This window comes from Canis aureus, chromosome 8 (assembly GCF_053574225.1).
Source record: "Canis aureus isolate CA01 chromosome 8, VMU_Caureus_v.1.0, whole genome shotgun sequence".
NCBI lineage: Eukaryota > Metazoa > Chordata > Mammalia > Carnivora > Canidae > Canis > Canis aureus.
In genome coordinates, this window is record NC_135618.1 from 42,133,360 (window position 1) to 42,159,338 (window position 25,979).

A 25,979-nucleotide genomic window follows, 5' to 3' on the forward strand; every position below is an offset into this window, starting at 1 on the left:
AGACCACAGGTAATACATACAAGGCAATGTTTCATAGTGGGTTTGGAAAACAGACTCTGGAGCTTCACTGCCTTGGTTTGAAGGAAGGCTGTGCTTACTAGGTGACCTTGGACATTTTACTTTGCTTCTTTGAGCTTCAGTTTCCTCACCTACAAAATGGGGATAATCTCAGACCAGTCACATAGGGTCATAATGAGGATTTAAAGAGTTCACATTTGAAAAGATTTAGGAGAGCAATACGTAAAAACCACTACATAAGTACTGGTAAATAAAAATGAATAAATATGATATGGTTGATGTAATGCTTGGCATATTGGAGATTTTCTGTATATGGGAGCTTAAGCAAATAAATGTCCAGGTCTTAACTATGGGAATATGAACACAAAGTTTTCCAGCCTCTTGTGTATTATTAAGTTAACATGCATTTCCAAAATAATGGAAGCTTTTAATTTTATTTCTCCCTCCAGAATGTTCTATTTAATGCCAGTTGCCTTGAGTTAGTGGTGTCTGACTTCAGAGGTCCTCATCAGGGTACATTGATACTCAGCCCTAAGATTGTTCTAATAAGCTTTATTGACTTGCTGAACCTCAGAGTTCTTTTTATTGACATGCAGTGTAAATCATTCCATCTGACATTTGAATGTCCTTTCTGAGAAACGTGTTAGACCTTACATGGGTACTGAGCTCCTGATGATGTGTGCATTCCTTAGTCAAGCGTGCAGGGCCTTAGATGAAGATATCACACACACAGCCTTGTTTTAAACTAAGATTGGATGGGGGAAAGGCCATGAAATTTTGTTTTGTGGGGGAAAAGAACTTTTTCTGAGCTATGGGAAAGGTGTATGTTTTAATGGGGCTATAGTTATTTCCTCTGCCTTTAGAAACTCTTAAAAGCCTTGGGATGTGTGGGTGGCTCAGTGGTTGAGCGTCTGCCTTCAGCTCAGGTCATGATCCTGGGGCCCTGGGATCAAGTCCTGCATTGGGCTTCCTGCAGGGAACCTGCTTCTCCTTCTGCCTATGTCTCTGCCTCTCTCTGTGTGGCTCTTTATTTAAATAAATAAATAAAGATAAATAAAATATTAAAAAAAAGAGAAACTCTTAAAAGCCAAGAGGTCATTGCTTAATATTTGGTGGCTTGAGAAGAACAGATAGTAATACACAAGCTCTCTTTGCAGAGAGGATCATGTGACTTTGCATTCAGAAACTTTTTGTTCAAATTTATTCTTGAAAAGGGGAAGGAAACACACCCTGCAGCTGAAATTTTCTAATACAATAGCCATTTAAGGAACCATCATGCCTTCCAGGAATTCAGTTTCTTGGATAATGTTTCATGAGCCCATCTGGACACTCATTCCTTTCCTCAGTCATTCTGCCAATGTTTATTGGGCATCTGCTACGGGCCAGGCACCTGCTAGTGCTGGGAGTACATTGACAAATGTGACAGTGTCCCAGCCCCTGAGATGCTCATGATCTACTTGGGAAGATATGAAATTGATCATTAAAATACAAGGCATTAACTGTTACAATAGAGCAGGGGTTTTTAACTTTGGCACTGCTGACATTTGGGGCTGGATCATTCTTTGTTGCGGGGGCTGCCTGTGCACTGTAGAATGTTTAGCAGCATCCCTGGCCGCCACCCACTAGATGCCAGAAGAATCTTCCCTCCAGGGATGACAACCCAAAATGTCACTAGACATTGCCAACATCCCCTGGGAAACACTGCTGCCCCTGTTGCAAACCACTGTTAAATAGAGACATTTACACAATTTCTTGGGAAAGGAGCAACTGATTCATCTAGGAGAAATGGGGTAAGTTTTTAAAAAGGATGATGGCATTTGAGCTGGGTCTTGAGGTAGAAATATGGCTCAACAGCCAGTGAAGTAGAAGTTCAGCCCTTCAGGCAAACGGGATGCAATATCATGGCAGAACATAGACCATTTAGAGAACAATATGTAGTTCTTTGTAGGTGAAATTCTACTGCATAGCAGATGAAGCTATAAGGGCAAGCTTGGGCCAGTTCACGGAGAGTGTCATGTGCAGAGTAAAGATGGTTAGACTTTATTCCATGGGTAATGGAGAAGAAATGAGCTTATTAATTAGATAAGTGGTGTGTAAATATTTGTGTTGCATGGCTTATTTGATAGTTTGTTCAGCACCTGGTAATAGCATCCCCATTTTCTTTGGGGTAATTACCTGTCTACCACTCTGAGACTGGTGGTTTAGATGGGGATGAACACATACTCTGGTTCCATTGATCTGGCTAAACAGAGCACTGGTATCCACCTCATCATGTGATTAATTCAGTGGTGGGAATGTGATCTCATCCAGGTCAGTGGGGACACATTCTAGCACGTTCTAGCATTCTCCTTCTGCTGGGGTTACTAGTTTGGTAGAATATTACCTTGAAGTCTGGACTTATTGGAGGACATTTTGACATAGCAATTAAAGAATGTGCGAAGGAGGACATCAACACAGAGCAAGGTAGGAACAAGAGACGAAGAAAGAATGATCTTCATTGTTTGAGCATTTGGTTCCAGCCATGCCTGAAACCAGTGTGCTTTGGAACTTTTATCCACTTGTGTAAATAAATCACATTTCTAGTTTATACTGTGTTGAGTTGAGTTTCTGTAACTTGGAAGGAGAAGAGAGAGGCTTGACCAAGTATTTAAGACACTGTTTTTGGATATCTAGAGAATGGAGTGTGGGCAGGGAAAGGTTTTTCACAAGAAGACCAGCTAAGAGGCTAGTGTCCCAGTCCAGACAAAAGATAAGATGCAGTGAGTGGAAATGAAGGGAATCTAAGAGAACTGAAGGAGGAGATAAGAGTTTCTATCCGACATGTTGAGTTACATGCATGGCTTGCAAGCCCCTCACTCTTGACACTGATATATCCTTTCCTCTTATGTCTGGACCATCCATTTATGATTATACCTTCCTGGGAATGGGTTTATGATAGTCAGCACCTAAGATGACATTAAATTATCTCTCTCTCTTGAAACCCACATTCTTGTGTAGCCTCTTCTCTGTAGGTATAGGCTGGACTTTTTTTTTTTTTTTTTTTTTTTTAAGGCTGGACTTCTTGATTCACTTTGAATGTGTGGAATATGATAGAAATAATGAGATATCACTTCCAAAACTGGGTCATAAAAAGACATTGACCTCCCATTTGGGTGCCCCTTTTCTTGCTTGAGAGAAGCAGCTGCCATGTTGTGAGCTGCCCAACTGAGAGGCTAGGAACTGAGGTTGAACACCAACTTACAATTCTTAGTCCAGGAACCTTTGAAGAACAGAATCCTTCCAACAATGACATGAGTGAGTTGTGGAAGCAGATTCTTCCCTAGTCAACTCTTGAGACAAAACTACAGCCACAACTGATAGTTTCAGCCTTGTTAGAGACTAAGCCAGAGATGCCCATTAAGCTGTGCCCATATCCTGATTCAGACACTAGGAGTTAATATTTTCTGTTCTGAGCTGCTAAATTTTGGAGTAAATAGTTATGCATTAAGAGATAAATATTGCAGTGGGATTTCATTCCTATTTTATGATATATACATGGTAGGCAATCAATAAATACTTGTAGAATAAGTTAATTGACTCATTATAAACAGCAGATCCAGATGCTTCGCAAATAGCCAGATGACAACGGTATGAGGGTACTTGAAACATAGGGATGGAGACTCAGCTGAAAGGTGAAGGGTGCAGAAACCCTTGGGATCCAGCAGCAGTGGGGACATAAATTCTTGGGGTCTGGCAGCTGGGGGGACCTGGCATATAGGAAGTGACTATAGAAAAGTGTGTGAAGAGTGGGATGCATTTAAGGAGGGTGGTGTCTAGGCAGAGTAGATAGAAAAAAGATATCATTATGGAGCAACTCAGAGGAAGGAAGATGCCAGGAGGGAGAGTTTCTGAAACCAAAGAGAGGTGTCAAGGGACTGTCAACACGTCAGATGATGAAGAGATAGCAACCAAGATTAAGGACTTAATGTGGCATTGGGGTGGGGTGGGGAGGGCAGTCATCAGTTAAGAAGATGCTGACGTCATAGCTTCAATGGAGTTGTATTGAATAGAAAAAGCAGATTACAGTAGGTCATTGAAAAATGGAGAAATGAAGGTGATAAACATGGTTAGATTGGCAGTAGAGGTAGAGACCAAAGTGCACTTAAGGTTGAGGAAAAGTTGAGGGAGGAGGATTAACATAAGTGAGCTTCAGCATATTTACCTCCTGACAGCCAGGAGAGTCTGAAGATAGAGCAGAGGGAGCGATTAACTGGTGGAGAAAGATCCCAGAGGAGGGGTGGAAAGATGGAAGCAAGGCACTCCAGCAGGGCATTTAGCCTTGGCGCTGAGAAGTGTGTTCAGATAAGTACTTACATTTTGGTTCAACATCTGTCCTGTGCTGTTCTGTTCTGTATTCTCTGTGAACTACTCCAGAAAAATGTGGTCGCTTTTATTGCCAAGTTGCTTAATTGCCTTACGGAATAATGGCAAGCAAGCTAGTCTTGGAGCTTTTGAACACAGAGACGAATGAAAGCAGGAAGAGGTAGAGAAATCAAATAGACTGATGGCCTTTTTATTGACAGTCTTTCGAGTTGGTTGCCCTTTCTTTTGTCAGTCTAGTAATGGTTGCTGACATCTGCAAAATACTTTTTAAACTAAAAATAAAGAGGAATGGTAGAAAATTCTACATGCCATCATCAGGCATATATGGTTCGTGCTTTGCCTTTTTTCCCCCTTTTGTTTATTAATAAAAGAGCTTCTCGTGCAAATGTCAGGTCCAGGCCATTCTTCAACATTGCTTCCAGGATTACTACCACTTCATAGTGTCTAAAAACGACCTACCAAAAAGGAATGATGGTCTACTTTATTTGATATACTTAAGTCTACCACCTAAAACTGCCAGTGCATTTTCACCTATTTATGCTTTATCCTCACACTGGTGAGTTAGGTAGGGCTTTCTTGCAATGAAACTGGTTCAGCAAACCTTGATTGCCTCCATGCTGCCTGCCTGCGTCAGGAACTGAAGGCTCCTGAAGCCCAATTTGTTTATTCTCACTAATGCATTACATCACTGTTTCTTAGTTTTACTTATGGCTACAGAGACTCCAAAATGGCACTTCCTGAGTGGTCCCAGGGGCTCCTTGCAAAATACCTGTAGATTTTAATATATTCATGGTGCATAATCAGTGCTTCAGAATCTTGCTAACAATTACCTCTTTTCTGTGAGTTTGAGAGCACAGCAAGCAATCATGTTTTCAAAGAGAAGGGAAATACCCATGCACAAAGCCCTCAGATCTTTCAATGTTGAATTCCCATTCTCCCCCCACTTCCAACCCTATCCACAGTCATTCTGCTCTTGGACTAATCACACAGGTACTTGGAACACCTGTGGTAGGAATATATGGCATGTGTGTGTGTGTGTGTGTGTGTGTGTGTGTGTGTATAATTTGAAAAATCAAACTTCCAGGTCTCATACCAGGCTTTGTGAATCAGAATCTCTAGAATGGTACCCAGGATCTGAATTTTGGTAAACATCAGAGAGAATTTTTATATATATCCTGGTTGGACAACCACAGGGCATTTGGACACTGGATCAGTGGAGCTTCCTAGGTAATGAAAGATACAGTTTCTTTCCATTTCTATAGGGCACATCATTGACTGCACCTGCAAAGCCAGTAAGTCCCCTTCTTTCTTCATGGGCTCATTGAGAATATAGAAGGGACTGTCATTGCCCCACACCCTCAGACCCCCGTCCCCAAGTGTTTAGCATTACATACATGCATTCTGGGCTTCCAAAGATCAGTACCACTGCCTAAGGACTCTCTGACTACTAGATTGCACTATTCCTGTGCGCAAGGAAGGCTGAAATGGCATTGGATTAACACATTACCATACTCAACTAGCCTGTAAGCAATGGCTGACATGAATAATTGTATAAATACTCAAGCTTCTTTGACCCCTGGGTGGAATAGCTATAGGGGGCATTTCTACCCTGGCTTCCAGAATTCTTAGTAGGAATAATTTCCAGTTACTCACTGTGATAACTTGCTTGACAGTACACTTTTTGTTGGCTCCTGTCCCTTCCCTAACTTACTTTCCTACTCCCTGGTCATCGTTTCCTTGGTTTGCCACCCAAATTTATACATGCAATCAAATACTTGTTACAGGGTCTTCTTCTGGGGAAATCCAAAAGAGTATCTGTGGATTAATGCAGCAGAGCATTTTAAGGCAAACCTAAGGTAATGGTGTGGGGAAACTCAAAGAAAGGGAAACCAAACAAGGTGTGGAAGCATGTTTCATGGAGGAGAGATTGCTTTTTACCAAATGCCCAAACTGTATCCTCTAGTTATTTATATTCAGAATCCCAAATTTTAGCTATTTTCTGAAATTTCCTCATTTTAACTACTATATAGTCTTGAAAGATATTCCCAGTGATTCTTTTTAATTTACAGATTTGTGCCTCTTAATAGAAGTATAAGGAATAAATAGAAATAATAAACGTATAAATGGAGAGTATAGTAATGCATACTCTGACCATGATTTACAGATATTTTACATCTCAGAGCATCTATAACCCACCAGTAACCACTGCAAATGCATATTCTTCCTCGTAAGGTTGCATATTTCATTCTAAATGGCTTAAATATCTTTGCTTATCCATTTGTAATAAAATGACTAGGACTTAAAATAAAGTAAGTGCATTTGAAAGAAATCGATTGTCAATACTCTGTGCTGCTAATACATGGAACATTTTTCCCCCTGAGGTGTTAGTACATTAAGGCAAAACTATTTATGTTCTGATTATAAATTCATTAACTATTTACACCTCATTGACTTACAACTTTTATTTTTTCCTAAGTCTCACTTTTAACCTTCATGGTTGACTTTACTGGAATTATTCAAAGCAAGGTTTACTTTTTTTAAAAAAAAATGTATATTTTTAGGGGTGCCTGGGTGTTCAGTCGGTTAAGTGTCTGCCTTTGACTCAGATCGTGAGTCCACCAAGCCCTGTATCAGGGTCCTTGGTCAGTGGGAAGCCTGCTTTTCCCTCTACTCCTTCCCCTCACCCCCATGTTCTTTCTCAAGTAAATAAATAAAATCTTTAAAACAGTATATATATATACATATATATAGCTTTATACACATATATAGTTTTATATATGTGTATATATACATATTTAGTAGGACTTTAGAATATGTACACAATTTTTTCGTCTCATGGCCTTTGGACCTCCTATACCTAAAGAGAGATTCTGGAGATACAGTGAAGCATGCCATGACCCTGAAATCAGACTCCTAACAATTTAAAAATGAGATTTTGATCTTGTTGCGTTTGTAAACTTTGAAAATTTGTCTTTTTCTTCCTCTGAGCCTCTGTTTCCTTATCTGAAATATGGGAATAGTAATGGTACCTACCCTACAAGGCTGCTCTGAGGCTAGATGTCATGTTTGAGGTGAGGCATAGAGAAAGTTCTCAAAATTGTTTTTTGCCCCCTTCTTTTCCCTCAAGTTCTAAGCAGGCATAATTACTTATTACCTTATCTAATGGGAGAATAAAACTCCCAATTCACCATTCAGTCCTAAGCGAGTGAAATTGGCAAGCACTTTTTGCTAATGGCCACTCAGACTCAGAACTTACTTTTAAAGCTGGAAGAAAGGAGGTTATGGTCAGCTCTGCACAAATTGCCTCGATGGGTCATCGAGGATTGTGGTGATTTTGTTCTCTTTGTTAGTTTAAGGCAGTCTGCGTGTTGGCCAGAAGACTCAGCCCAATATGAAAGCATCTAGAGAAGTAAGATGAAATAGTCAAAGTGCAGAAAGCAACAGAATTACCAAGACCACATTGCATTTCTTTAAGTTGACCCTGCTGGATAGCTGTTATGTGGAAGTCCCCGCTCATTTCATCTGAGCAATTCCTATGTCCAGGCTTGATGCTGAGGGGCTTCTTGTGGGTTATATCATTTAATACTTGACACCTTGGCCTGAATCCTAAAACAACAACTTACTAGATTGGTAAAGGTGAGCAAGTGTCGTCATTTATCTGGACCTCAGTTTCTTCGTGTGTAAAATGAGGATAATAATAAAAATTAGTTAATGGAGTTGTTATGAGGGGTCTGTGAGTTTATGAGTGGAGGTTTTGACCATGATGCTTGGTAGATAGTAAACCTGAGTAAATGCTAATTGTTATTACTGCATCACTGATACTAATAGCAGCAGAAGTAGTACTATCACTATATTGATGAGGATGCTTTAGATCATTGGACCTCAACTTGGATGATTTTTGCCCCTCAGGGACAGAATGGAAATATCTGGGGATATTTCTGGTTCTCAAAACTGGTAGGAGGGGAAAGGGGATGTTAGGGAGTGCTACTAGCATTGAGTAGAGGCCAAGGATGCTGCTAAACATCCTACAGGACACAGCCCCACCACCACAAAGGGTTATCTGATCCAAAATGTTAGTAGTGCCAAGTTTGAGAAACCTTGCTTTAGGCCACATGTAATCTTAAACAAGCTGACAAAGTAAGAGAATATGTCATCACAAGGAACAGAGAATGCAGCTGTGTGGTAGTTTAGACTGTTCATTGACTTAATGGCTCCATAGCCTCATAGATGTTCCTGGTTCTCTATTCTTTCTTGCTCTGTCATCCTCAGGCTGGTAGTAAGGTATCTACATAAGGTCTAGAGATCCTAACTACACAAGGAAACATCTGGAATAAGGAAAAAAAAAAAAAAGTCTTTTCTTTGGCTTTTATCGGGTCAAGAAAAATGTTTGCAATAACCACCTCTTCCCAGATCAGTTGACATGGACTCTATGATAGTTCCTGGACTAATCACTTATAAAGAGCCTAGAAGTATTATGCTTGAGGATGTGGGTCAGATTCAATATCCTCTGTATTAATAGTTGCTAGTATATATTAATTATGTTTTCATTATTTTTATCATCGTCATCATCATCCCTATTTTTTTCCTTTTTTCTATTTCACAAAAAGGGAAATGGGGGATTAGTGGTTTTTTAAAAAAATCTTGCATAGTTTACATTGCTATTAAGTGATAGATATACGATATGAAAAAAAAACCAGAATCTCTTACTCCAGAGCTTTATCTACTTTTTTTAAAGATGTTTGATAGAGTATCTTTTTTTTTTTTTTTTTTTTTTTTTTTTTTTTTTAACAGAGAGAGCACATGTCAGTGGTGGAGGTTGGGGGAGTGGGGAGAGGGAGAGAGAGAATCTTAAGCAGGCACCACGCCCAGCATGGAGCCATCCTGGGGCTCCACCTTATGACCATGAAATCATCACCTGTGCTGAAATAAGGAGCCCAACTCTTAACCCACTGAGTCACCCAGGTGCCCCAACAATGTATTTCTTAAAGATATACCAAATGACAATTAGCCCACCTTAAACCAAGGACACAGCTTAGTCTTTATTCTCATTATTGGCCAAGCATTTGGAAATCTTTGTTTACTTGCTTCTGACTACACTCAAACTATTTGTTTTCAAAATGCTTTTTATATAAGCAGGCTCCCTTTCCTGCCACAGATCACTAAATCTCCCTTTTTATTTTTCTTACTCCAAGACCAATGGACTAGGAATCCCTACTTTCATGACTGTAAATCACTGACATGATGCTAAGGTTATCTAAATGGTCTGAGTTCTAGTAAACAGAAAGATAAGCTGAGTCATGATTTATGCTTCATGAACACAGCTCTGATACAAAACAGACTTAATTTTGAGTCCTGGCTTAACTATGCACTAGCTCTGTGAGCTGCCAAGCCATTGAACTTCCCCCTTCTTTTGGGCTTTAGTTTTCTCACCTATAAAAAGGAAAACATAGTGGTACTTACACCTAGAGTTGTACTGTGAGATTAAATGAGATAATACAATTAAAGAGCTTATATAGTAAATGCCACATGCTTCTTATTTCTATTGCTATTCTTTTCATCATGATTATTCAAAATCTTTTTTTATGTTACTATTACTGCTATCATCATCATCCTTTGGGGGATGTAGGCAGGAGAGAAAAAGGATGAGCCCAAAAAGAAGCAGAAAAACCATTATGTTTACCCATTCCAAAGAGATTTTTAAGCAGTGTAAAGTTTGTATCTTTTCAGAAAAAGGAAACTCATCCTTAGACACTGGATGGCTCATTCTCAGTATTAAATGCTTTGGTTAATATCAAACTCCTGAACTTCATGATAGATCGTGAGTTAGTTCAGCCAATCAATAACTGTATATTGAGTATCTGCCATGTGCCCAATGACTGAAGGGAGAATAGAGAATATGAGGTGAAATCCATTCCCCTGTGGTCTTCAGACTATTTAATTAGTTCATTAGTTGACCCAGACTGTGATAAAGCTTTGAGGTAAGCCTGAAGCCTGAGAACTTGTGGGCAAGGCAGGTCTTACGGAATACTAAGATAGTGCAAATAATTTTATTGAATCAGAGTCATTTTTAGATACATTTGAATATAGTATCCTCTCTTCAGTGACTGCTATTGAAAAGTGTCTTTTGGGAAGAGAAACAGAAGGATGCTTGATTACTTCAACTATTTTTAGTTTGCTTTTTTCATCCTTCTCTTATCCTAATATACCACTCATCATCCTAAAAATCCTACAGTACTTTGGAGTAACCTATGAATCCCTAGAATTCACTAGATGTTTACAGTGATAATCTGGAAAAGTCCTTGAGCAAATAGGAGATAACAGTAAAATGATCATTGAAGCATCAGTGAAGGCAGAGCAATGTCCAGGCCCTAAGTACTGGCATGCTTTAGAGTCATTCTCTCAAAATTTGCCTTTTGGTAAAGCAAGCATGCCTTTTGTTTCAATTCAGGGCCCTTTATGAGCTTGCCCAGCCTATATCTTCACCTTTCTCCTTCACTACCTTGCCTTCTGTACCACATGCCAGACCCTTGTATTTTAGCATGACTCTACTTATATTGAATAGATTTTCTGTTCCTTAAAGGAGTTATACTCCCTTTTGCTTTGGACAGTCTCTTAAGCTGTGTTCTTCTCCAGGAATATCCTTCACCCAACATTTGGGGTAATTCCTACTTATCTTCTCCATTTAGAGGTGATCTCCTCTAGAAAGCTTTGCCTGACTTTTCCCTCTCCCCCGTGTCTGGCTATATGTTGCTGTTCAATATGCACCGAAATCTTTCAAAACTGTTGAAATCACTTATTTATGTATCTACTTATCATATTAGAGTATAAACTCCTTAAGTGCAGAGACTGTCTGGTTTATATAGGAAATGGTTTACAGGAGAGACTAGCCTTAAGTAAGTAAGACACATGTTTGATGGCTGGAAGAATTAAGGACTAAGTGAATGGTTGAACAGATTTATCTCAACCCACTTCAAAGAGGTCATCCCATTTAGACGGTAGTGACCGTAAGGGAGAAGGAAGGTTCACCAAACATTGATTGAGCTTATTATTGTTGGGCCCCAAGCACTGAGGAAAACTCCTTGACATCAAAGACCTTTCAGTCTAATGGAAGAGAACATTTACAATAGGTGAAGACAAATGATATAAAATTAAATAGAGGTGTTCAGAGAGTTTAAAAGAGAGGCACTGGTCTTATCTCTCTGTGTGTGGGGAGGTGAGGGTTGGCAGGGAGAAAGGGATGCCCAAATCTAAAATCTAAAAGCTACATATAAACTATCCAGGAAAAGAGAATTTGTAATTTTCCAGGTTGGAGAAGCAGCGTATGCAAAGGATTGGAGACAAACAAGAGAAGATTATCCCCAGATCACCGGGGATCACACCATAAAATGAGAGCCAGATAATCTAGAAGTTTGTAACCCATGTAGAAGACTGTTACTTTATCTCAACGGGCTATGAAGAACTATAGGAAGATCCTAAGTTTGAAAGTGACAAACGAAATTACACTCTAGATGGATCTTGAGCGCTTTGAGCAGTGTTATGCACTCTCAGCCAACCATGAGGCTAAAAAGTCGTTCTTATCTACCAGCTTTATGGAACACGTTTTGACCTACGCTTAGATCACAAATTGCAAAGTATGTTCCACGTCCAGTAGGAGGAGCCAAAGTCTCCACCTTCTTTACCACCACAGCTGGGTAGGTCATGGCCTTGGGATGTCCCAGGGACTCTCTCATTCAGCAACTCTCATTACCTAAAAGTGGCTCAACATGGAGGAATGATAGAGAAACTCTGCCTGGAATATGAAAAATCATTGTGAAAAAGAAACGAATACTATCCAAATGAATAGCGTAATAGCATGCTATATTGATCTTTACTCTTAATTTAGTTTTAGATTGTAACGAATGTCTCCCTCACTCATATTAAAGCTTTCTTAAGCCACAAGGCAACACAGGTACCAGTGAATCATGCCTGATTCTCAAACTAATATATCTAAGCTTATTTCTACTCCAAAATAAGTCAGAGTCGACTCAGACTGACCTTGATTTTGAGAGAGTTAAATATGTTTTATTTCATTTCCAACAGAAAGATATATATTAAAAATAATAATAAAAGCACCCAGTGATTACCCATTTTAATGAAACAACAGCCAGTGTTGTTTTGTTTTTTTTTGTTTTTTTTTGTTTTTTGCCTTGAATGATTGTATTCATTTTTTCCTCTTCTGGAATAAAAATGAAGGAACACAGAGAAACAATTCCTGTTAGTGAATTTGCACAAAACATTATATTTCAACAGAACTTCCCATTAACTGCCATTTATTTCTTCTCTCATTATTGATAATTTGCTTTTAAATTGAGAATACCTTTTTTACAACCCATCTTATCTCCCTGCACGGCTAGACAATTACATTTAAATTCGGTGGTTTTCCCATTGTAAACAGTTTCTGGAGGAAATGATTACAATGTTACTAACCCAGATTTATGGCTTCATTGTGCTATCAGTGAAGGATAAGAGACTAGTATATAGGGGGAAAAAGTTGTTTACATACAAATATATTATCATCACAGAGAGTCCTAAGGAAGCAGATGGTAAAACCAACCCAAATTGTAAAATCATGTACTGGGGCCAGTGACAAAGATGCCTTTCTGGATTTTGCAAGCATATTTTCTCAAATGATGATAAAATAATATATGTTTTTAAAAATTTCAGTTGTAGTTAGGAGTTTCCTTTCTTTGTTTTATTCTTATGTTGGAAGAAACCCTCGCCTGACAATATTGCAGAGGAACTCCAGTAGAGCCTGCTATTCCTTAGGCACTAGGAAACACTCAGGTTACAAAGCAACACATGCAACATGGTCTCCACTTTTGGAAATCTCACATCTTACTTGGAAGAAGCCATACTGCAAATGCAAAAACAATGGAAGGGGTGGGCAGGAAAATGAACCTGAGCCTCAGATCAAGTGTGTACGGCTAGAATCTGGCCTTGTGCAATCCCAGTTGCCCCCTAAAAGGCAGAGTAGGGCAGGGGTACATCCCATGAAATTAGGAAGACCTGCCCAGAAACCCTGGTTCATTGCTCATTGTGTGACCTTCAACAAATTATCACTCTATAGCCCTCAAACCTTCCTGTGCAACACAACCACCTAAAACGTGTATCCAAAAAACAAAACAACAACCCCCAAACAAACAAACAAACAAACAAACAAGCGGAGGAGTTTCTGGCTCATTGAGTCCAGGGTGGGCCCCAGAAAAGAAGCGGCATTGCTTGAACTTCTCTAAGCACCTCATTGGGGAAAGGGTTAAACCTGCAGTACCTACTTTCGCAGGTTGTTGGGAAAATTCAATGTGAATGTTTCAAATAGCATCTGGCAAAAAAAAAAAAAAAAAAAAGTAAGTGCTTATCAAGTAGTAATTTATTTAGGAGTCACAGGGACTCTGACACTAAGGCACCTGCTAAGAGGACAGTCTCTAGACGCGTCCAGAGTTAGCACCCAGCGCCGGGATGAGGCGGCCTGCGAGAGGCCAGGGCAGGGGCCACAGTGCATTGACTTCCTGCGGGATATCTGGCCGGCCTAACTTTTTGCTTCTCAGCTAGGGCTCCATCTACGTCCTGCCGCTAGATTTAGATTCGCCAGACAACTTTCCCACGCCAGAAGTTGATGGGTCAGGAAGCCGCCTCCACTTCGCATTTCTCGGGGCATTCGTCTATTCTCCCTGCGGTGGTGGTGGTGGGGGGTGTGTGTGTCAAGATGCAAGGAGGCGCTGGTGCTCTGTGAGCTAGACTACTTTGGGACAAGGACCTGGGGGGACGCAGAAGCTTTGGGCTGGCTACCCCTCCTCTCCCCTCTCACCCTTTCACCTGTTCAGGCCGGGAGACCTAGGCATGGGGTCACCTGCAGACCCCGGCCCTGCGCTCCGCTGCCTGCTGGTATCCGGGGCTGCACGCGTGACAGCAGCAGCGGCCCGGGCCACGGGAGGGGGGACGGGGGAGGGGGCGCTCCCGCGCACCGGATTATTTTTGGCTCCGCAGCCGGGGCTGCTTGCTGCCTGCCGCGCGCGCACTCACTCTCCCTCGCACACACACTCACACACAGACACGCGCGCACACGCACATACACATGCACACATTTTCTCGCCCGCTCTCCTCTCTCTCGCCCTGCTCTCCTTTGTTTATTTTCTAACCCGTATTTCTGTTTGAAGATCTTTTCGCTCCGCACCGCCTGCGTGCAAGCGCTCCCGCGGGCGGGCTGACCGGGCGCACCCCGCTGCCCTCCATCACCCCAGCCCTCCTCCCGGTCTCCCCGAGCGCGAGCGAGCGCGGGGGTTTGAAGGTCACCTCCTTTCCAGTCCCCGTGCGAGCCGCGCCGCCGCCGCCGCCACTGCCTCCAGCTGGAGCGGGCGCTGCCCTGAAGTGGTTCTCAGGGCCCACGGAGCCCCGGGGTCGGAACGGGTGGGAGCCCCCGGACTCGCGGAGGGGAATCCCAGCCGCTGCGCCCCAGCGCCCCCCCAGGCTGTCCTCGCGCTGGGGCGGGGGCGCTCGGCCAGCCCCGGGGACAGCAGAGGCAGCTGCGGCCGGACCCACGCGTGCGCCCCCGGGACAGGAGGAGGAAGGAACGAGCGAGGCTCCCCGCATCTGGAGGGGCTGGCCGTGCGCCCCGCCCCTGCGTCCAGAGTGCCAGAACTCCCAGGCGGAGAGCGGCGGAGCGGACGCTGCCTGGGTGCGGACGCACCTCGCGCGCCAGACGCCCCAGCCGGGGCCCCCAGGACCCGGGCTGTCCGCACCCACTGCGCCCAGCCCGCTGCCCAGCCAGGGGCGCCAGGGCGGGGCTGACCTGCCCGCGAAGTTGCGGACAGCGTGGGAGAAATCAGCACCCCCTTTCGCCCCCTCCGGCTCATGGTGAGTGTGGCCGGGGGTGCAGAGAGCGCAGGGGCATTGGAGGGTCTGGGGACTCGAGCGGAGGGCGCCTGCAGCCGGGCTCGCCGGGAGTTCTAGGTAAGTCCAGGCGGAGTCACCGCCCCTGCGTCTCCCCTTCCCCCAAAGGGTCCCACGGGGGGTGGGTGGGTGGGGAAGAGTTAGGTCCCCGAAAGCTGCCCCCCACCTCCCCCCCAAGCTCCAGGCTGGACGCGCTGGACTGGGAACTTTTTCTGTGCAATGGAGAGATCTCCGTGTAGGTCCCCGCGGGGGGCCGAGGTGCTAAGCCCCTGGTTCCCCTTCCGTACCCCCACGCCCTGCTTTGCCCCAGGGCCCCCCTCCCGAGCGCCAGGGCCGCCTCGCCCGCCCTCCCGGGAGCGAGTCCCAGGTGCCAGGAGCGGCAGGAACCTGCCTGCGCACTTTGCGTGGTGTCCCTGGCCGGAGCCCCCGGGTCGCTGCCTCCTCCACCGCCCTTCTGGGGTCTAAGGGAGGAGGCGCTTCGGTGGCCCGCGGGGGGGGGGGGGGGGGGCGGTTTCAGAGGCGCGGAAGCCCCTGGCGGAGGCGGGACCGGGAGGGTCGCTGATCCCGAGGGAGAGCCTCGGGGTTTTTGGTAGTGGCCTAAACGGCCCCTGGGATGTCGCTGCGCGCTCAACCCTGGGGAAGGGGGGCAGCCTGGGAGCTCGGGACTTGTAAACTCCTGCCGCACCCCTTAGGTCCTCCGACGTCTGCGATCACTCAACCCGGGGTGTGCGGTTGCGGGAGGGGAGGACCCCCCGGCGGTGGTGCATCCAGTGGTGTGGGAGCGCAGGCGGGGGGGGGGGGGGGGGGGGGAGGGGGTTCCCCCCTTTCCGCTCCAGTTTCTCGGCTCCAGGGATGGAGGTGAGGGCGGGGTTAGCGGGGCTTTGTTTCCACATCCCTGCCGCCGGGGGACCACCTGGCAGGGATGCTCCTCGAGCCTCCAAGGCTCTAGGTGCTGGGGACCAGGTGTCACAGAGAGCCTGGAAGCTACCTGCGGAGGAAGGCAGGAGGAGACCCGGACACCCCACCCTGCCAACTCTGTTCCCTGCCGCCAGGGAGCTGGGGACTCTTCCCTGTGCTCCGGCGGCGGGGGACCAGGGGGCACCTGCCTCCCCAGGAGCGTGTATGGGCGGGGCTGCTCACGTGTTAGGAAATCCGTGCCTGGCGCTGTAGGGGATTGGCACCCAACCGGGGGTCTTCTCGGTGGAACTTGGAAAGAAGTGGGGGAGGTGTTGCGGAATAGCTTTGGGCTGAAATATCATGCGCCATAACTTGAGTTTTATTCTGTGACACTAATGATTATTTATTTATTTATTTACTTACTTATTAATTTAAACCCAGTGCGCCCCAGCTGGTGATCCCTTCTAACCCCTGTCCTAGTTCATCTACTTTTCATTTCCCATTTATCTTCTTCAGGGGAGGAAGAGAGAGAGAAAGAGAGAGAATGAACCTGAATCCTTTCAATTTTTAAGTGACCACTGAGGGCCCGGCTGGAGACACAGGCAGATTTATTTTTGGCCAAGGTCTTTTTTTCTTCAGAGGCAGAGGACCCGGGGCCTTTAAAGGGTAAAGGTGGCTCTGGCCTCTGGCTGGGGTTGTGCTGGCAAAAAATGGGGCTGACTTCAAAACTTTCTGCTTTTTGAGGGAAGCACTGGGTCTAGAGGACTGGGTTTTCCCTAAGTTAACTCATGGTTGGCTTGGGTTAGGAAGAAATAGGAAAAGAAAAGGAAAATTGGTAGTTTTCCAGAGTGTTTTAAGGTTTCTAGAGAGTAGAGCTTTATGGTGGAGAAAAGTACAGCCTGCCCCCACCTGCTAGCTGTGTGACCTTGGGTAGGTTACTTAACCTCTCTGTGCCTCAGTTTGTTTACCTATTAAATGGGAATTTCAGTGGCCGTATTGACCCCAGAGGGCTTGAGGGAGAATTAAATAAAACAATAAACATTTGGAACAAGGTCTGGCACATGGTAAGTACCTGCATAATGTTAGTTTGTTTTTTTTTTTTCCTTAATCAAGTAGATTACTCCATATTTTCAGCATTATGACACCTGGTGGGATAGAAGGGGCAGGCATTTTCCCTGACATACACACATACACACTTTTCCTTAACAGATGACATGGAAACAAAAAGGGAGGTTAATCATAAAGAGAGGTTGCTCAGCAGAAGCCTCAGTCTCTCTGAGATAAAGTCTCCTCTTCTGTTCCCTCTCCTCTAAGGAGCGTCAGAGACAGGCAGCCCATCCCAGACAGGCTGGGATACAGCTTGGTGAACTTTGATGCCATCCTCAACAAACACAGATGCCCTGAAATTAAGTTTTTGTAGCATTTGTACATTTCTTCTAATCAAGAGAAAGGCCTGCTTCTCCTTAGCCTCCTGGGATGGAAGCGTCTTCTCAGTAAATCTTACTTTCCTCAGAATACACTGTCTTTTTAACATCACCCTGCGATCCCAGAGTTTTCCACTCAGAAACAAGCCAAAACGTGGGTCTGAGCAGATTTTTCCTCCTGGAATTGACCCACTCTGCTCTATTTTCTCTTCATGATAATTGATGCTATTTTTTTACCTACTCCTCTAAGGTCTGAGCACAGGCCTTTCAGACATCCTCATGTCTCTGATGACTTTTTTTTTTTTTTTTTAAGTTAAACCTTTTCAGTTCAAGTCATACCAAATCATTATAGTTTATAAAATCCCTTTCAGATAAGATTTTTTTTTTTTTGCACCCAGAAAATTGGGTCTGCTCTGTATAAATATGTCTGGCATTTCACCTTTCCAAAAATTAGACCATTTTATTTGCATCCTTTAAGCTGATGTGTGGAGTAATGAACACATTCCAAGAGGGAAATCGGATCTGACACAGAAAATACTTTGGGGACGCAGCGATTTCCCAGTGGCGTGTATGAAGACTATTGAAATCCAAGTGCATTTGCTCTGAAGGACACAGGGCAGCCAGTGCCGCCTTCGCCACCCAGCGTGAGAGTTACAAAGTAAGCACGCTCCATAAACTAATATGGGTGGACTTTCCTAAAATCATCCGGTAATTTGTCACATGCACATTTCCCCATCTTGCCTGAGAGGAAACTTTGTTATACCAAAGACCTCAAACATGGAGACGATGTTTTTAAAAGGAGTCTTGTGGGTCTCCCTAATGCCTACCTCCATTATTTAAAATACTGCCTCAGGGCACACGTATAAATATTAAAACTTTAATTAAAGAATCAATCAGTGAGGGAGCTACAAAATGAGGGGCACCCAGCCACGTTCAGGTTACTTCAACAGAACATGGTTCTCTAGATTGTAAGGTCCGAGGGGTCTGATGGAAATGACACATGGAGTTTTAAGGAAAGACCATCGTGTTTTGTATCTAGAGTTGCTATGAGCACCATCATTCCCCTTGGTTTGTTATTGGTCACTAGACACAGGAGATGGGGGTGTGTGTTCCCTGCTACTACTGACTTGTGTGTCTGCGTAGGGGAAGGAGTGCCTAATGCAATGCCGCGCATCAGACATTCTGCTCAGGGAGCGAGGCCAACGAGAATGTTGTTCTTTGGGGGCTTTTATTGTCATGAGGAAAGCCAGACAAAAAGCAAATGATGGAAATGTGTTTTTGTAAGGATGATGACAAGGAATACAAAAATTATAATATGATAGTATGATAGAGAGTGACTTGGAAGGGCTTTCCAAGGGAGAGAGATTTGAGTGGAGGTATAAATGAAAAGAAGTAACTACTATGGCTTAAGCTATACATTCATCCAGTGAGTATTTATGGAGCATCTCCTATGTGCCAACCGCGGTTGAAAGCACTTGAAATACACCATGATCAGTATATAAAGATACTCCTGTCGTGATGGAGTTTCCAGTCTAGGATAGTGAACCACATGAAGAAAATTTCAGAGACAGGGAATAGCAAGTGTGCAAAGGCCCTGAGGCAGAAGCAATGATAATATTATATAGATGAAGTGGACTCGTGTAAGTAGGTCCTTGAGCTTTGGTAGGGGGTCCGGATATTATTCCAGTGGGAAATCATTGGAAGATTCAATGCAGAGAAAGGCCATGATATATTTATGGCTTAAACATTGAGGAAAACACAGACATTTCTGAGAAGAATAAATAAACAAGCCTGCTTTCCTGGCCAGCCGGCTTTTGTGTCAAAGTTCAGATTCATCTCTAGATTTGGCCTATAGACTTCCCGGTATCTGGAAGGGTCAGCCCCACAACATCCAAGAAATTAAACTTTGCTTTATCCCCTCTCCTTTGGGAGAACAAAGGCTTCCTTTTGAGGGGAAAGATTAGAGGGAAAAAAAATAAAACCCCTTAAGTTTCTCAGTAGTACTCATTATGTGTGGGTGCAACACCGAGCCAACGTCTGTATACCTTGTCCACCTTAGTTCTTTCTGCCTTTGGATAGGGACACTCCACCACCCCCTTCCTCATCCCACAACCCACATCTTCTCAGTGGCTTGGTGGCATCTCTCCTGCACACAGATCCCCTTCATCGATCATCTATCCCAGTAGGTTTCCTTTCAGATTGTGGCCACGTGTCTCTCCCTGCACTGGTGGGTGAGATGTGAGATACTGACAGGAGGATGGGTGTTGCTTTCTGAGAGCTCTGAGTACAGCCGACCTCACCCATCTTCGAGGCTCTCCTGGCTTTGGGAGGTGGAGGTGTAGTGGGATGGAGAGTTTGGACATCTAGAACTTTCTTCCCACATTGGGACCTAACACCTGTCTGTCCCTTATGCACAACCCTGGAATCCTGTCAGTGTCTGTTAGATACGCTGTGACAATAAGAAGGGTATATGTTTTGAACACTTCCTACACAGTACAAGCTGTGCTAAGTACTCTGCTTGCATTGCTACGGACTGAGCTGTGTTTTTCTGGCACATGATCATCTCCCTCCCTCACATTTTACCTTGTTCACTCCCCAGTCATCCATCAAAAGTCCCTTGCTCAGGGGAATCCTCCCTCTTTCCCTGTGTGGATTCTCCTTCCTAACAGTTATCCCAGGGGCAGCTTTCTGTGTACCCAAGTGATCCGTTTTATCTCTTTCTCTTACTGTACTGAATGGCAAACTCCAGGCGGGCCAGGCACACACCTCATTCAGACCTCACTGCATCCTCAGCATCTAGCCTGGTGTGTGGCACAGCGTAGATGCTTGATATGGAAATGAGGCATTATTCTATTTGATGCATCTAACACATCTTGAGATGGATTCTCTTCATATCTCCCATTTTGTGATAGATGGCAAGGTATAGGCCAGGCTAAAGCAATTTGTCTCGGGACACCACAGCAGGTAAATGGCATACCCAGGACTTTGAACCTGATGGTCTGAGTCTGTAGCCCATGATACTAATCACTGCATGCTCTGCCTCCTTCCCTGCCTTTCTTTGTGAGATGCTAGGGAGGGAGGAGGTGGTGCAGTGAACAGGTTAGGGGATTTGCTGTTTAGCTTGAGTTGCTGTGAGAAGTGATGCTGGGTCAATCAGAGGGACAAAAAGAAATCAGGGCACCCGTTTCCATTTGCCACAATGTTTCTTTTTTGTTGTATAAGAGTGGCCTGCATTGGTGTCCTCTCTTTCTTACTTTGCTATTCCTTTCCTTGGATCCTGAGAACTCTGGGCTGCCCACAGCACCTCTTGCCCCCGTCCTCAGGCTCAGGCTTTCAGCATGATTTTGCAGGGAGTCTTGGACCAGCTCTCTGGCTACAGGCAGTCCCGGAGTATAATATACTCAAGGCTGGCAGTGCTCTGACAACCACTCAGCCCAGCATGCAAACCGCTGTTCGCTCCACCAAAGCAGGATCACTCTGTCGTCTGAGTCAGCTCCCCTTTCATTTCTTCTGAGAACAAAATTAGACCTTTGCCAACATAATAGATAAACTTGTGTAATCACCTTGCTCGTTGCCAGGCTTGTTTTTTTTCTCAATTGTCCCCTTTCGTGAATTTTAGAACACAGAGTCAGAGATGAGGGCATGGACTTTGGTGTTCGATATTGTCTTTTTTGTACCATCATCCATTCCATGATAGGTACCACCTTGCTGGAAGCACCTTCTGTGCTAGGGCTTCACACACTGCATTTCATCAACGCTTTATTGCAAGACCTTTATTATTTCCATTTTTCAGGTAGGGGAGCCGAGATCCAACAAATAAGTTGCAGACTCAGGGAGTTGCTTCTGGAGTCCTTCGCTTATCTCTTCCACTGTGCACTGAGACGGTGTGCTGGGTGCCGAGAGGCATAGCAGAGGAACCGTTACAGGATGCTCGGGAGGTAGGAGGCAATGGAGGGCAGTGGTTAGGATTTTAGAATCACACTGTCCGGCATCATTTCTGAGCTTTCTCACATTCTAGCTCCAAGACCTTTGGCTTTAATTAACTTCTCTGTGCCTCAGTATCCCCCTGTACATGAAGGTAAGAATCATCCCTACACTGCAGGGTCAGTTTAGGAGGGATTGATCAGCCTTCAGCAAAGGGCCTGGCACATAGTGTGTGTTTAGTAGGGGTGCTTGCTATGATAATAGTGGCAATTATTATTGTCATTTAATAATAATGATATCATTATTATCATTACTGCTGCTACTAGAATTTCACAGTTACTCTAGGCAGCAAATTGGCTCCGAAATATGATTCCTTCATTTTCCTTTTGACTGTAACTGAGATGATAAATTGAGAGTGAAGGGGAGGAACCCAGCATAGCTGCAAATGTATACTTGAAGGAGTTGACAGACCGGAGTGGCTGTATGGAGTCCTGCCTGCAGAGGACTGCTGACAGCGGCCATATGCACGAGCTCTGATTGATTGGCAGAGAGAAACACTAATTTATTAGACTCGTTATGAGAAGTGACAGAGCGGGGAATCGAGAGGCTGATTCAGCAACAGTGGCCCTAGCTAGATCCCAGTGGTGCTCACTGTGTGTCTCTTTCCCTTGGGACACGACCTCCGTCTTAATCCTGGGGTCACTGCTTGTATTCTAGAGTGAGTCTCCTAATGAGGCCCCAGGAATGAGCTGGTCCCCCTTACGTGTGTCTGAAGGGAAGGCTAGCTTGTGGCATGGCTCATGGCCCCAGCGTTGTGAAGAACACATCTATTCCTTTGGTTGTCTTAGAAAGTGGAGTCCAGGTTAGGCTGCTGCTGATTGCAAAGGCTGATAATGGAGAGCTCTCGTGCAGAAATTCCCCCAAGGGAAAGAAAATCATCCTCGTTTGCACAGGTTGGGGGGATTTCATGAGTTTCCTTGGAAAGAATAGAGAGGCCAATTGATACCTGCCTTTAAGAACAGGGGGCTCTAAAAAAATAAATTAATAAAATAATAAATAAATTATTTAATTAAAAAAAAGTAACAGCTTCTCATTTCTGATCTGGAGAATTTGGTCAGTCTGAATTGTAATAAGTAGGATGCTAAAGAGATGAGAGCACATTGGCCCAAGCTAATAGAGTTACTTAGGAGTCAGAAAAGCTTTGAATGACCGATCTCCCTGAGAGCAAAAGGTGTGAGACGACATAGGCTTTGGAGCCAAGCATACCTAATTCTTTTGAGTCCACATTCCGCCACTTTCTAGCTGTGTGACCTTGGGCGACTCACTGAGGCTCCATGTCTCTGTCTATTAAAGGATGGATGATTCTACCTCTGTCACTGAGAATTGGTGCTCCAGAGTGGGGCAGGTTAAGCAGTGATCCTATAGCCACCTCAGAGTAGACCCACCTCGTGTGTTCACTGACCTATAGCATTCAGACAAGAGCTTTCCCTCCAAGAACTGCTCGAAGTCTAGCCTGTTTGAATTTCCAGTCATCTTTGGAAGTACCTAATGAGGATGAGCAACCATTTACCACCACTCCATAAATAGAGTTCTACTGAATTGTGCTTTCCTGCTGTTGGCTTGTAATGAGAGATAGTCTAATAAAGCCATTTAATCTCATGTTTAAAGAGATATTATGTATACACGCAGAAAAAGAATAGATGGTTTGAACTCATGTTTTAGAGGGGTTACAGCAAAGTCGCTCGAATTGAGAGGAACCAAGAAAGACAGCGAGCTCCAAAGAACTGATGCTTCTGGGGCACCTGGGTGGCTCAGTCCGTTAGGCGTCCGCCTTCAGCACAGGTTGTGATCCCTGGGTCAGGCTCCCTGCTGGCTTGTTCTTTCTCTCTTTCTTTCTCTCAAATTAATAAATCTAAAAAAAAAAAAAAAAAAGAAAAAAAAAAAAAGAACTGGCACTTCCTGCTGCTATTTGCTGTGATGATTTTTCTGAGGACTCTGTTGGCTGTCACTGTATTATCTCTCGTTTCAGGATCAGAAAGCATTTTCCTTTCCTAAGAGATTGATTAGTACTTATGTCCCAGTCACTCTTATGTGGAACAATGGATCATGCGTTCCCTTTTTCACAAAGCCAGCCAGGAAGCTCAGAGCTGATTTTAGAGTCCAGTCTTGATGGTAAATAGGATTTGCTAGCCTATCCTTTGCATATTAACCTAACTGTCAAGTCTATTTTACTTCTCTGCCTTTATTTTAATTTTCACGTTTTCTTGCAATGTTTCTTGTATGTTTTAAAATTTTTTCAAAGAAATAGTCTTTGCAAGTGTTAATCTTAAAAATAAAACAGGTTTTACCAGCAAAAAGAGGTTTGTCTAGGAATAGCAGAGAATTGCAATTTGGGACATGCAAGCTATGACACAATCATAGGCAAGTCCCACAGACAAAGGAGAGGAATGTTATGGAGGAGGAAGTTAGAAGGGGTTGTTTTGAACAAAAGTCCATTGGAGAAAAGGAAGAGTTTAGAAGATGGCAGCCCAGTAGCTAAGTTTGCAGGGGTAGAAGTTGCTTGTAGGAGATGCAATGTGCATCGTTCCCTATTGGAGTCTGTAATTGATGGTTCTTTCCTTTTGACACTTCTGCAGGGGCCTGTACTTTTCAGCTCTTCCTGTAATGGATGTTGGGTGATAGATCTCTCTCTCTTCCCACCTCCCCTTCTGTACTCCTGATTCCAGTTTATTGAGGTTTCCCTTTATTAATTTTCACACAAAAGAAATATTTGTAAGATAGGTAGAAGTTAAAAGAAGCAAATAAATAAATTACAGTCCTTTAAAACACCAGGAATCAGAGTACCTGGGTGGCTTAGTGGTTAAACATCTGCCTCTGGCTCAGGTCATGATCCTGGGGTCCTGGGATAGAGTTCCGCAACAGGCTTCCTGTGGGGAGCCTGCTTCTCTCTCTGTGTATGTCTCTGCCTCTCTCTCTCTGTGAGAGACACAGAAATTCTGTGTCTCTCATGGATAAATAAAGATTTATTAAAATCTTTTTTTTTTGTTTATTAAAATCTTAAACAAACAAGCAAAACAAAACACCAGGAACCCCTAGAAATAGGGCAATACAGTGCCGTGCTTGGTATCCTGAGCAATGTCTGAAGTGAAGGAGTATTATTTTCAGTCCCAGCAGTGCAGATAGGTATGCTTTTTTGTTTTCTCCGTTTTTTCATGACTTGAACTGAAAGCAGATGCTTAGCTGATTGAGCCACCCAGGTGCTCCCCATTTTTTATTTTTAAAAATTGTTTCCCTGGAGCATTACTTATGACACATAGGATCACTTTTATGGGGTCCATTGCCTTTTTGATGTGTTTGGTGAACATTTTCAGACCTGTGCTCTGTGTTAGGCACTGTGCTGTGCACTGGGAATACTGTATTGGGGTGACATATTGACCAAGACCAACAAGGTCTATATGACTCGTGAAGCTTATTGTCTCTTTGGAGAGGCCAACAGAAACATGAAAAGATATAGGTGGATAACATTTATCTATTGTTAAGTATTGTAAGACAGACAAAAGAGAACGACATAATAAAAGGGTGGATGGCTACATTATGCAGGAGGGTGAGGGACCGTGTCTCCAGGAGGAGACATTCGAGGTGATATTTAAGCTGATACCTGGGGAACGAGAAGGACCAAGTTCTGTAAAGAGAATTGATGGAGACAGGGGAGGAGGCCATGGTGAGCAACAGTGTGTTCAGTTCGGAGAGCACTCTGCGTGCCGTGAAAACTGCGACAGGGCCCCTATGCTGGGAAGAGCTCAGGCAAGTGAGTAGGTATAGCTGGAGAAGCTGCAGAGGCCAGAACCTGCAACCTGTTCTTGAGACCCAGTGTTCTTTTTCTCTGAAATGGGTAAGCTCTCTGTCACATTACTCAGAGGTGTATTAAAGATGAGAACAGCTCTGAGGGTGAGGGAGTAACTGCTGGGAACACTTAGGTGATGAAGGCTCTGTGTGCGGGTTGCAGGAGGACTAGAGGGAACAAAGGTGAGCGTGTTGGTGCTGATGGTGGGCCCTGACTTCTGAACCCACCAGGAGAGGGAAGCAGTGTCCGTTGGGCATTGTGTGTATCCCGGCTCCAGGGCATAGCTCTGTTTAGACTTGAGTCCTCCCCGCACCAGTGCTTGTTCAGCGGAGGTGGAGCCAGACCCCAGCTCTAGGAACATTATCTTCCAGGAAGTCTAATGAGAAAATGGAGTTTGTTTGCTCTCTTTAGACCACCCTTTGGTTGCCCCCTCATTGGCTCCATGTCACTAACGGAGATTAAAACCCATGGGGTAAACCTTCTGGGACTTGAGCGTTTTGGAATCTCATTCCAAGTCTTTTGTTAGCAGAGATCCTTTTGCTTCTTTTCTAAAGTTAACATTTTCAGTGCCCTCCCTTTTTAGT

At 44.2% G+C, this 25,979-nt stretch overlaps 1 protein-coding gene across 16 annotated transcripts in view; it reads left to right on the forward strand.

Moving 5' to 3' along the window:
- The window catches only part of RBFOX1 (RNA binding fox-1 homolog 1), a 2,042,337-nt gene that overhangs the window by 592,111 nt on the left and 1,424,247 nt on the right, over nucleotides 1-25,979 (forward strand). Inside the window, exon 1 of one of the 16 annotated variants that reach the window (XM_077906552.1) lies at nucleotides 14,414-15,270. The exons of the other annotated variants lie outside the window; for them this stretch is intronic. Coding sequence (XP_077762678.1) covers nucleotides 15,268-15,270 — 3 coding nt within the window. The 5' untranslated portion in view covers nucleotides 14,414-15,267. Of the gene's footprint in view, nucleotides 1-14,413; nucleotides 15,271-25,979 lie in introns of those variants that run through there. 16 annotated transcript variants of the gene reach the window in all.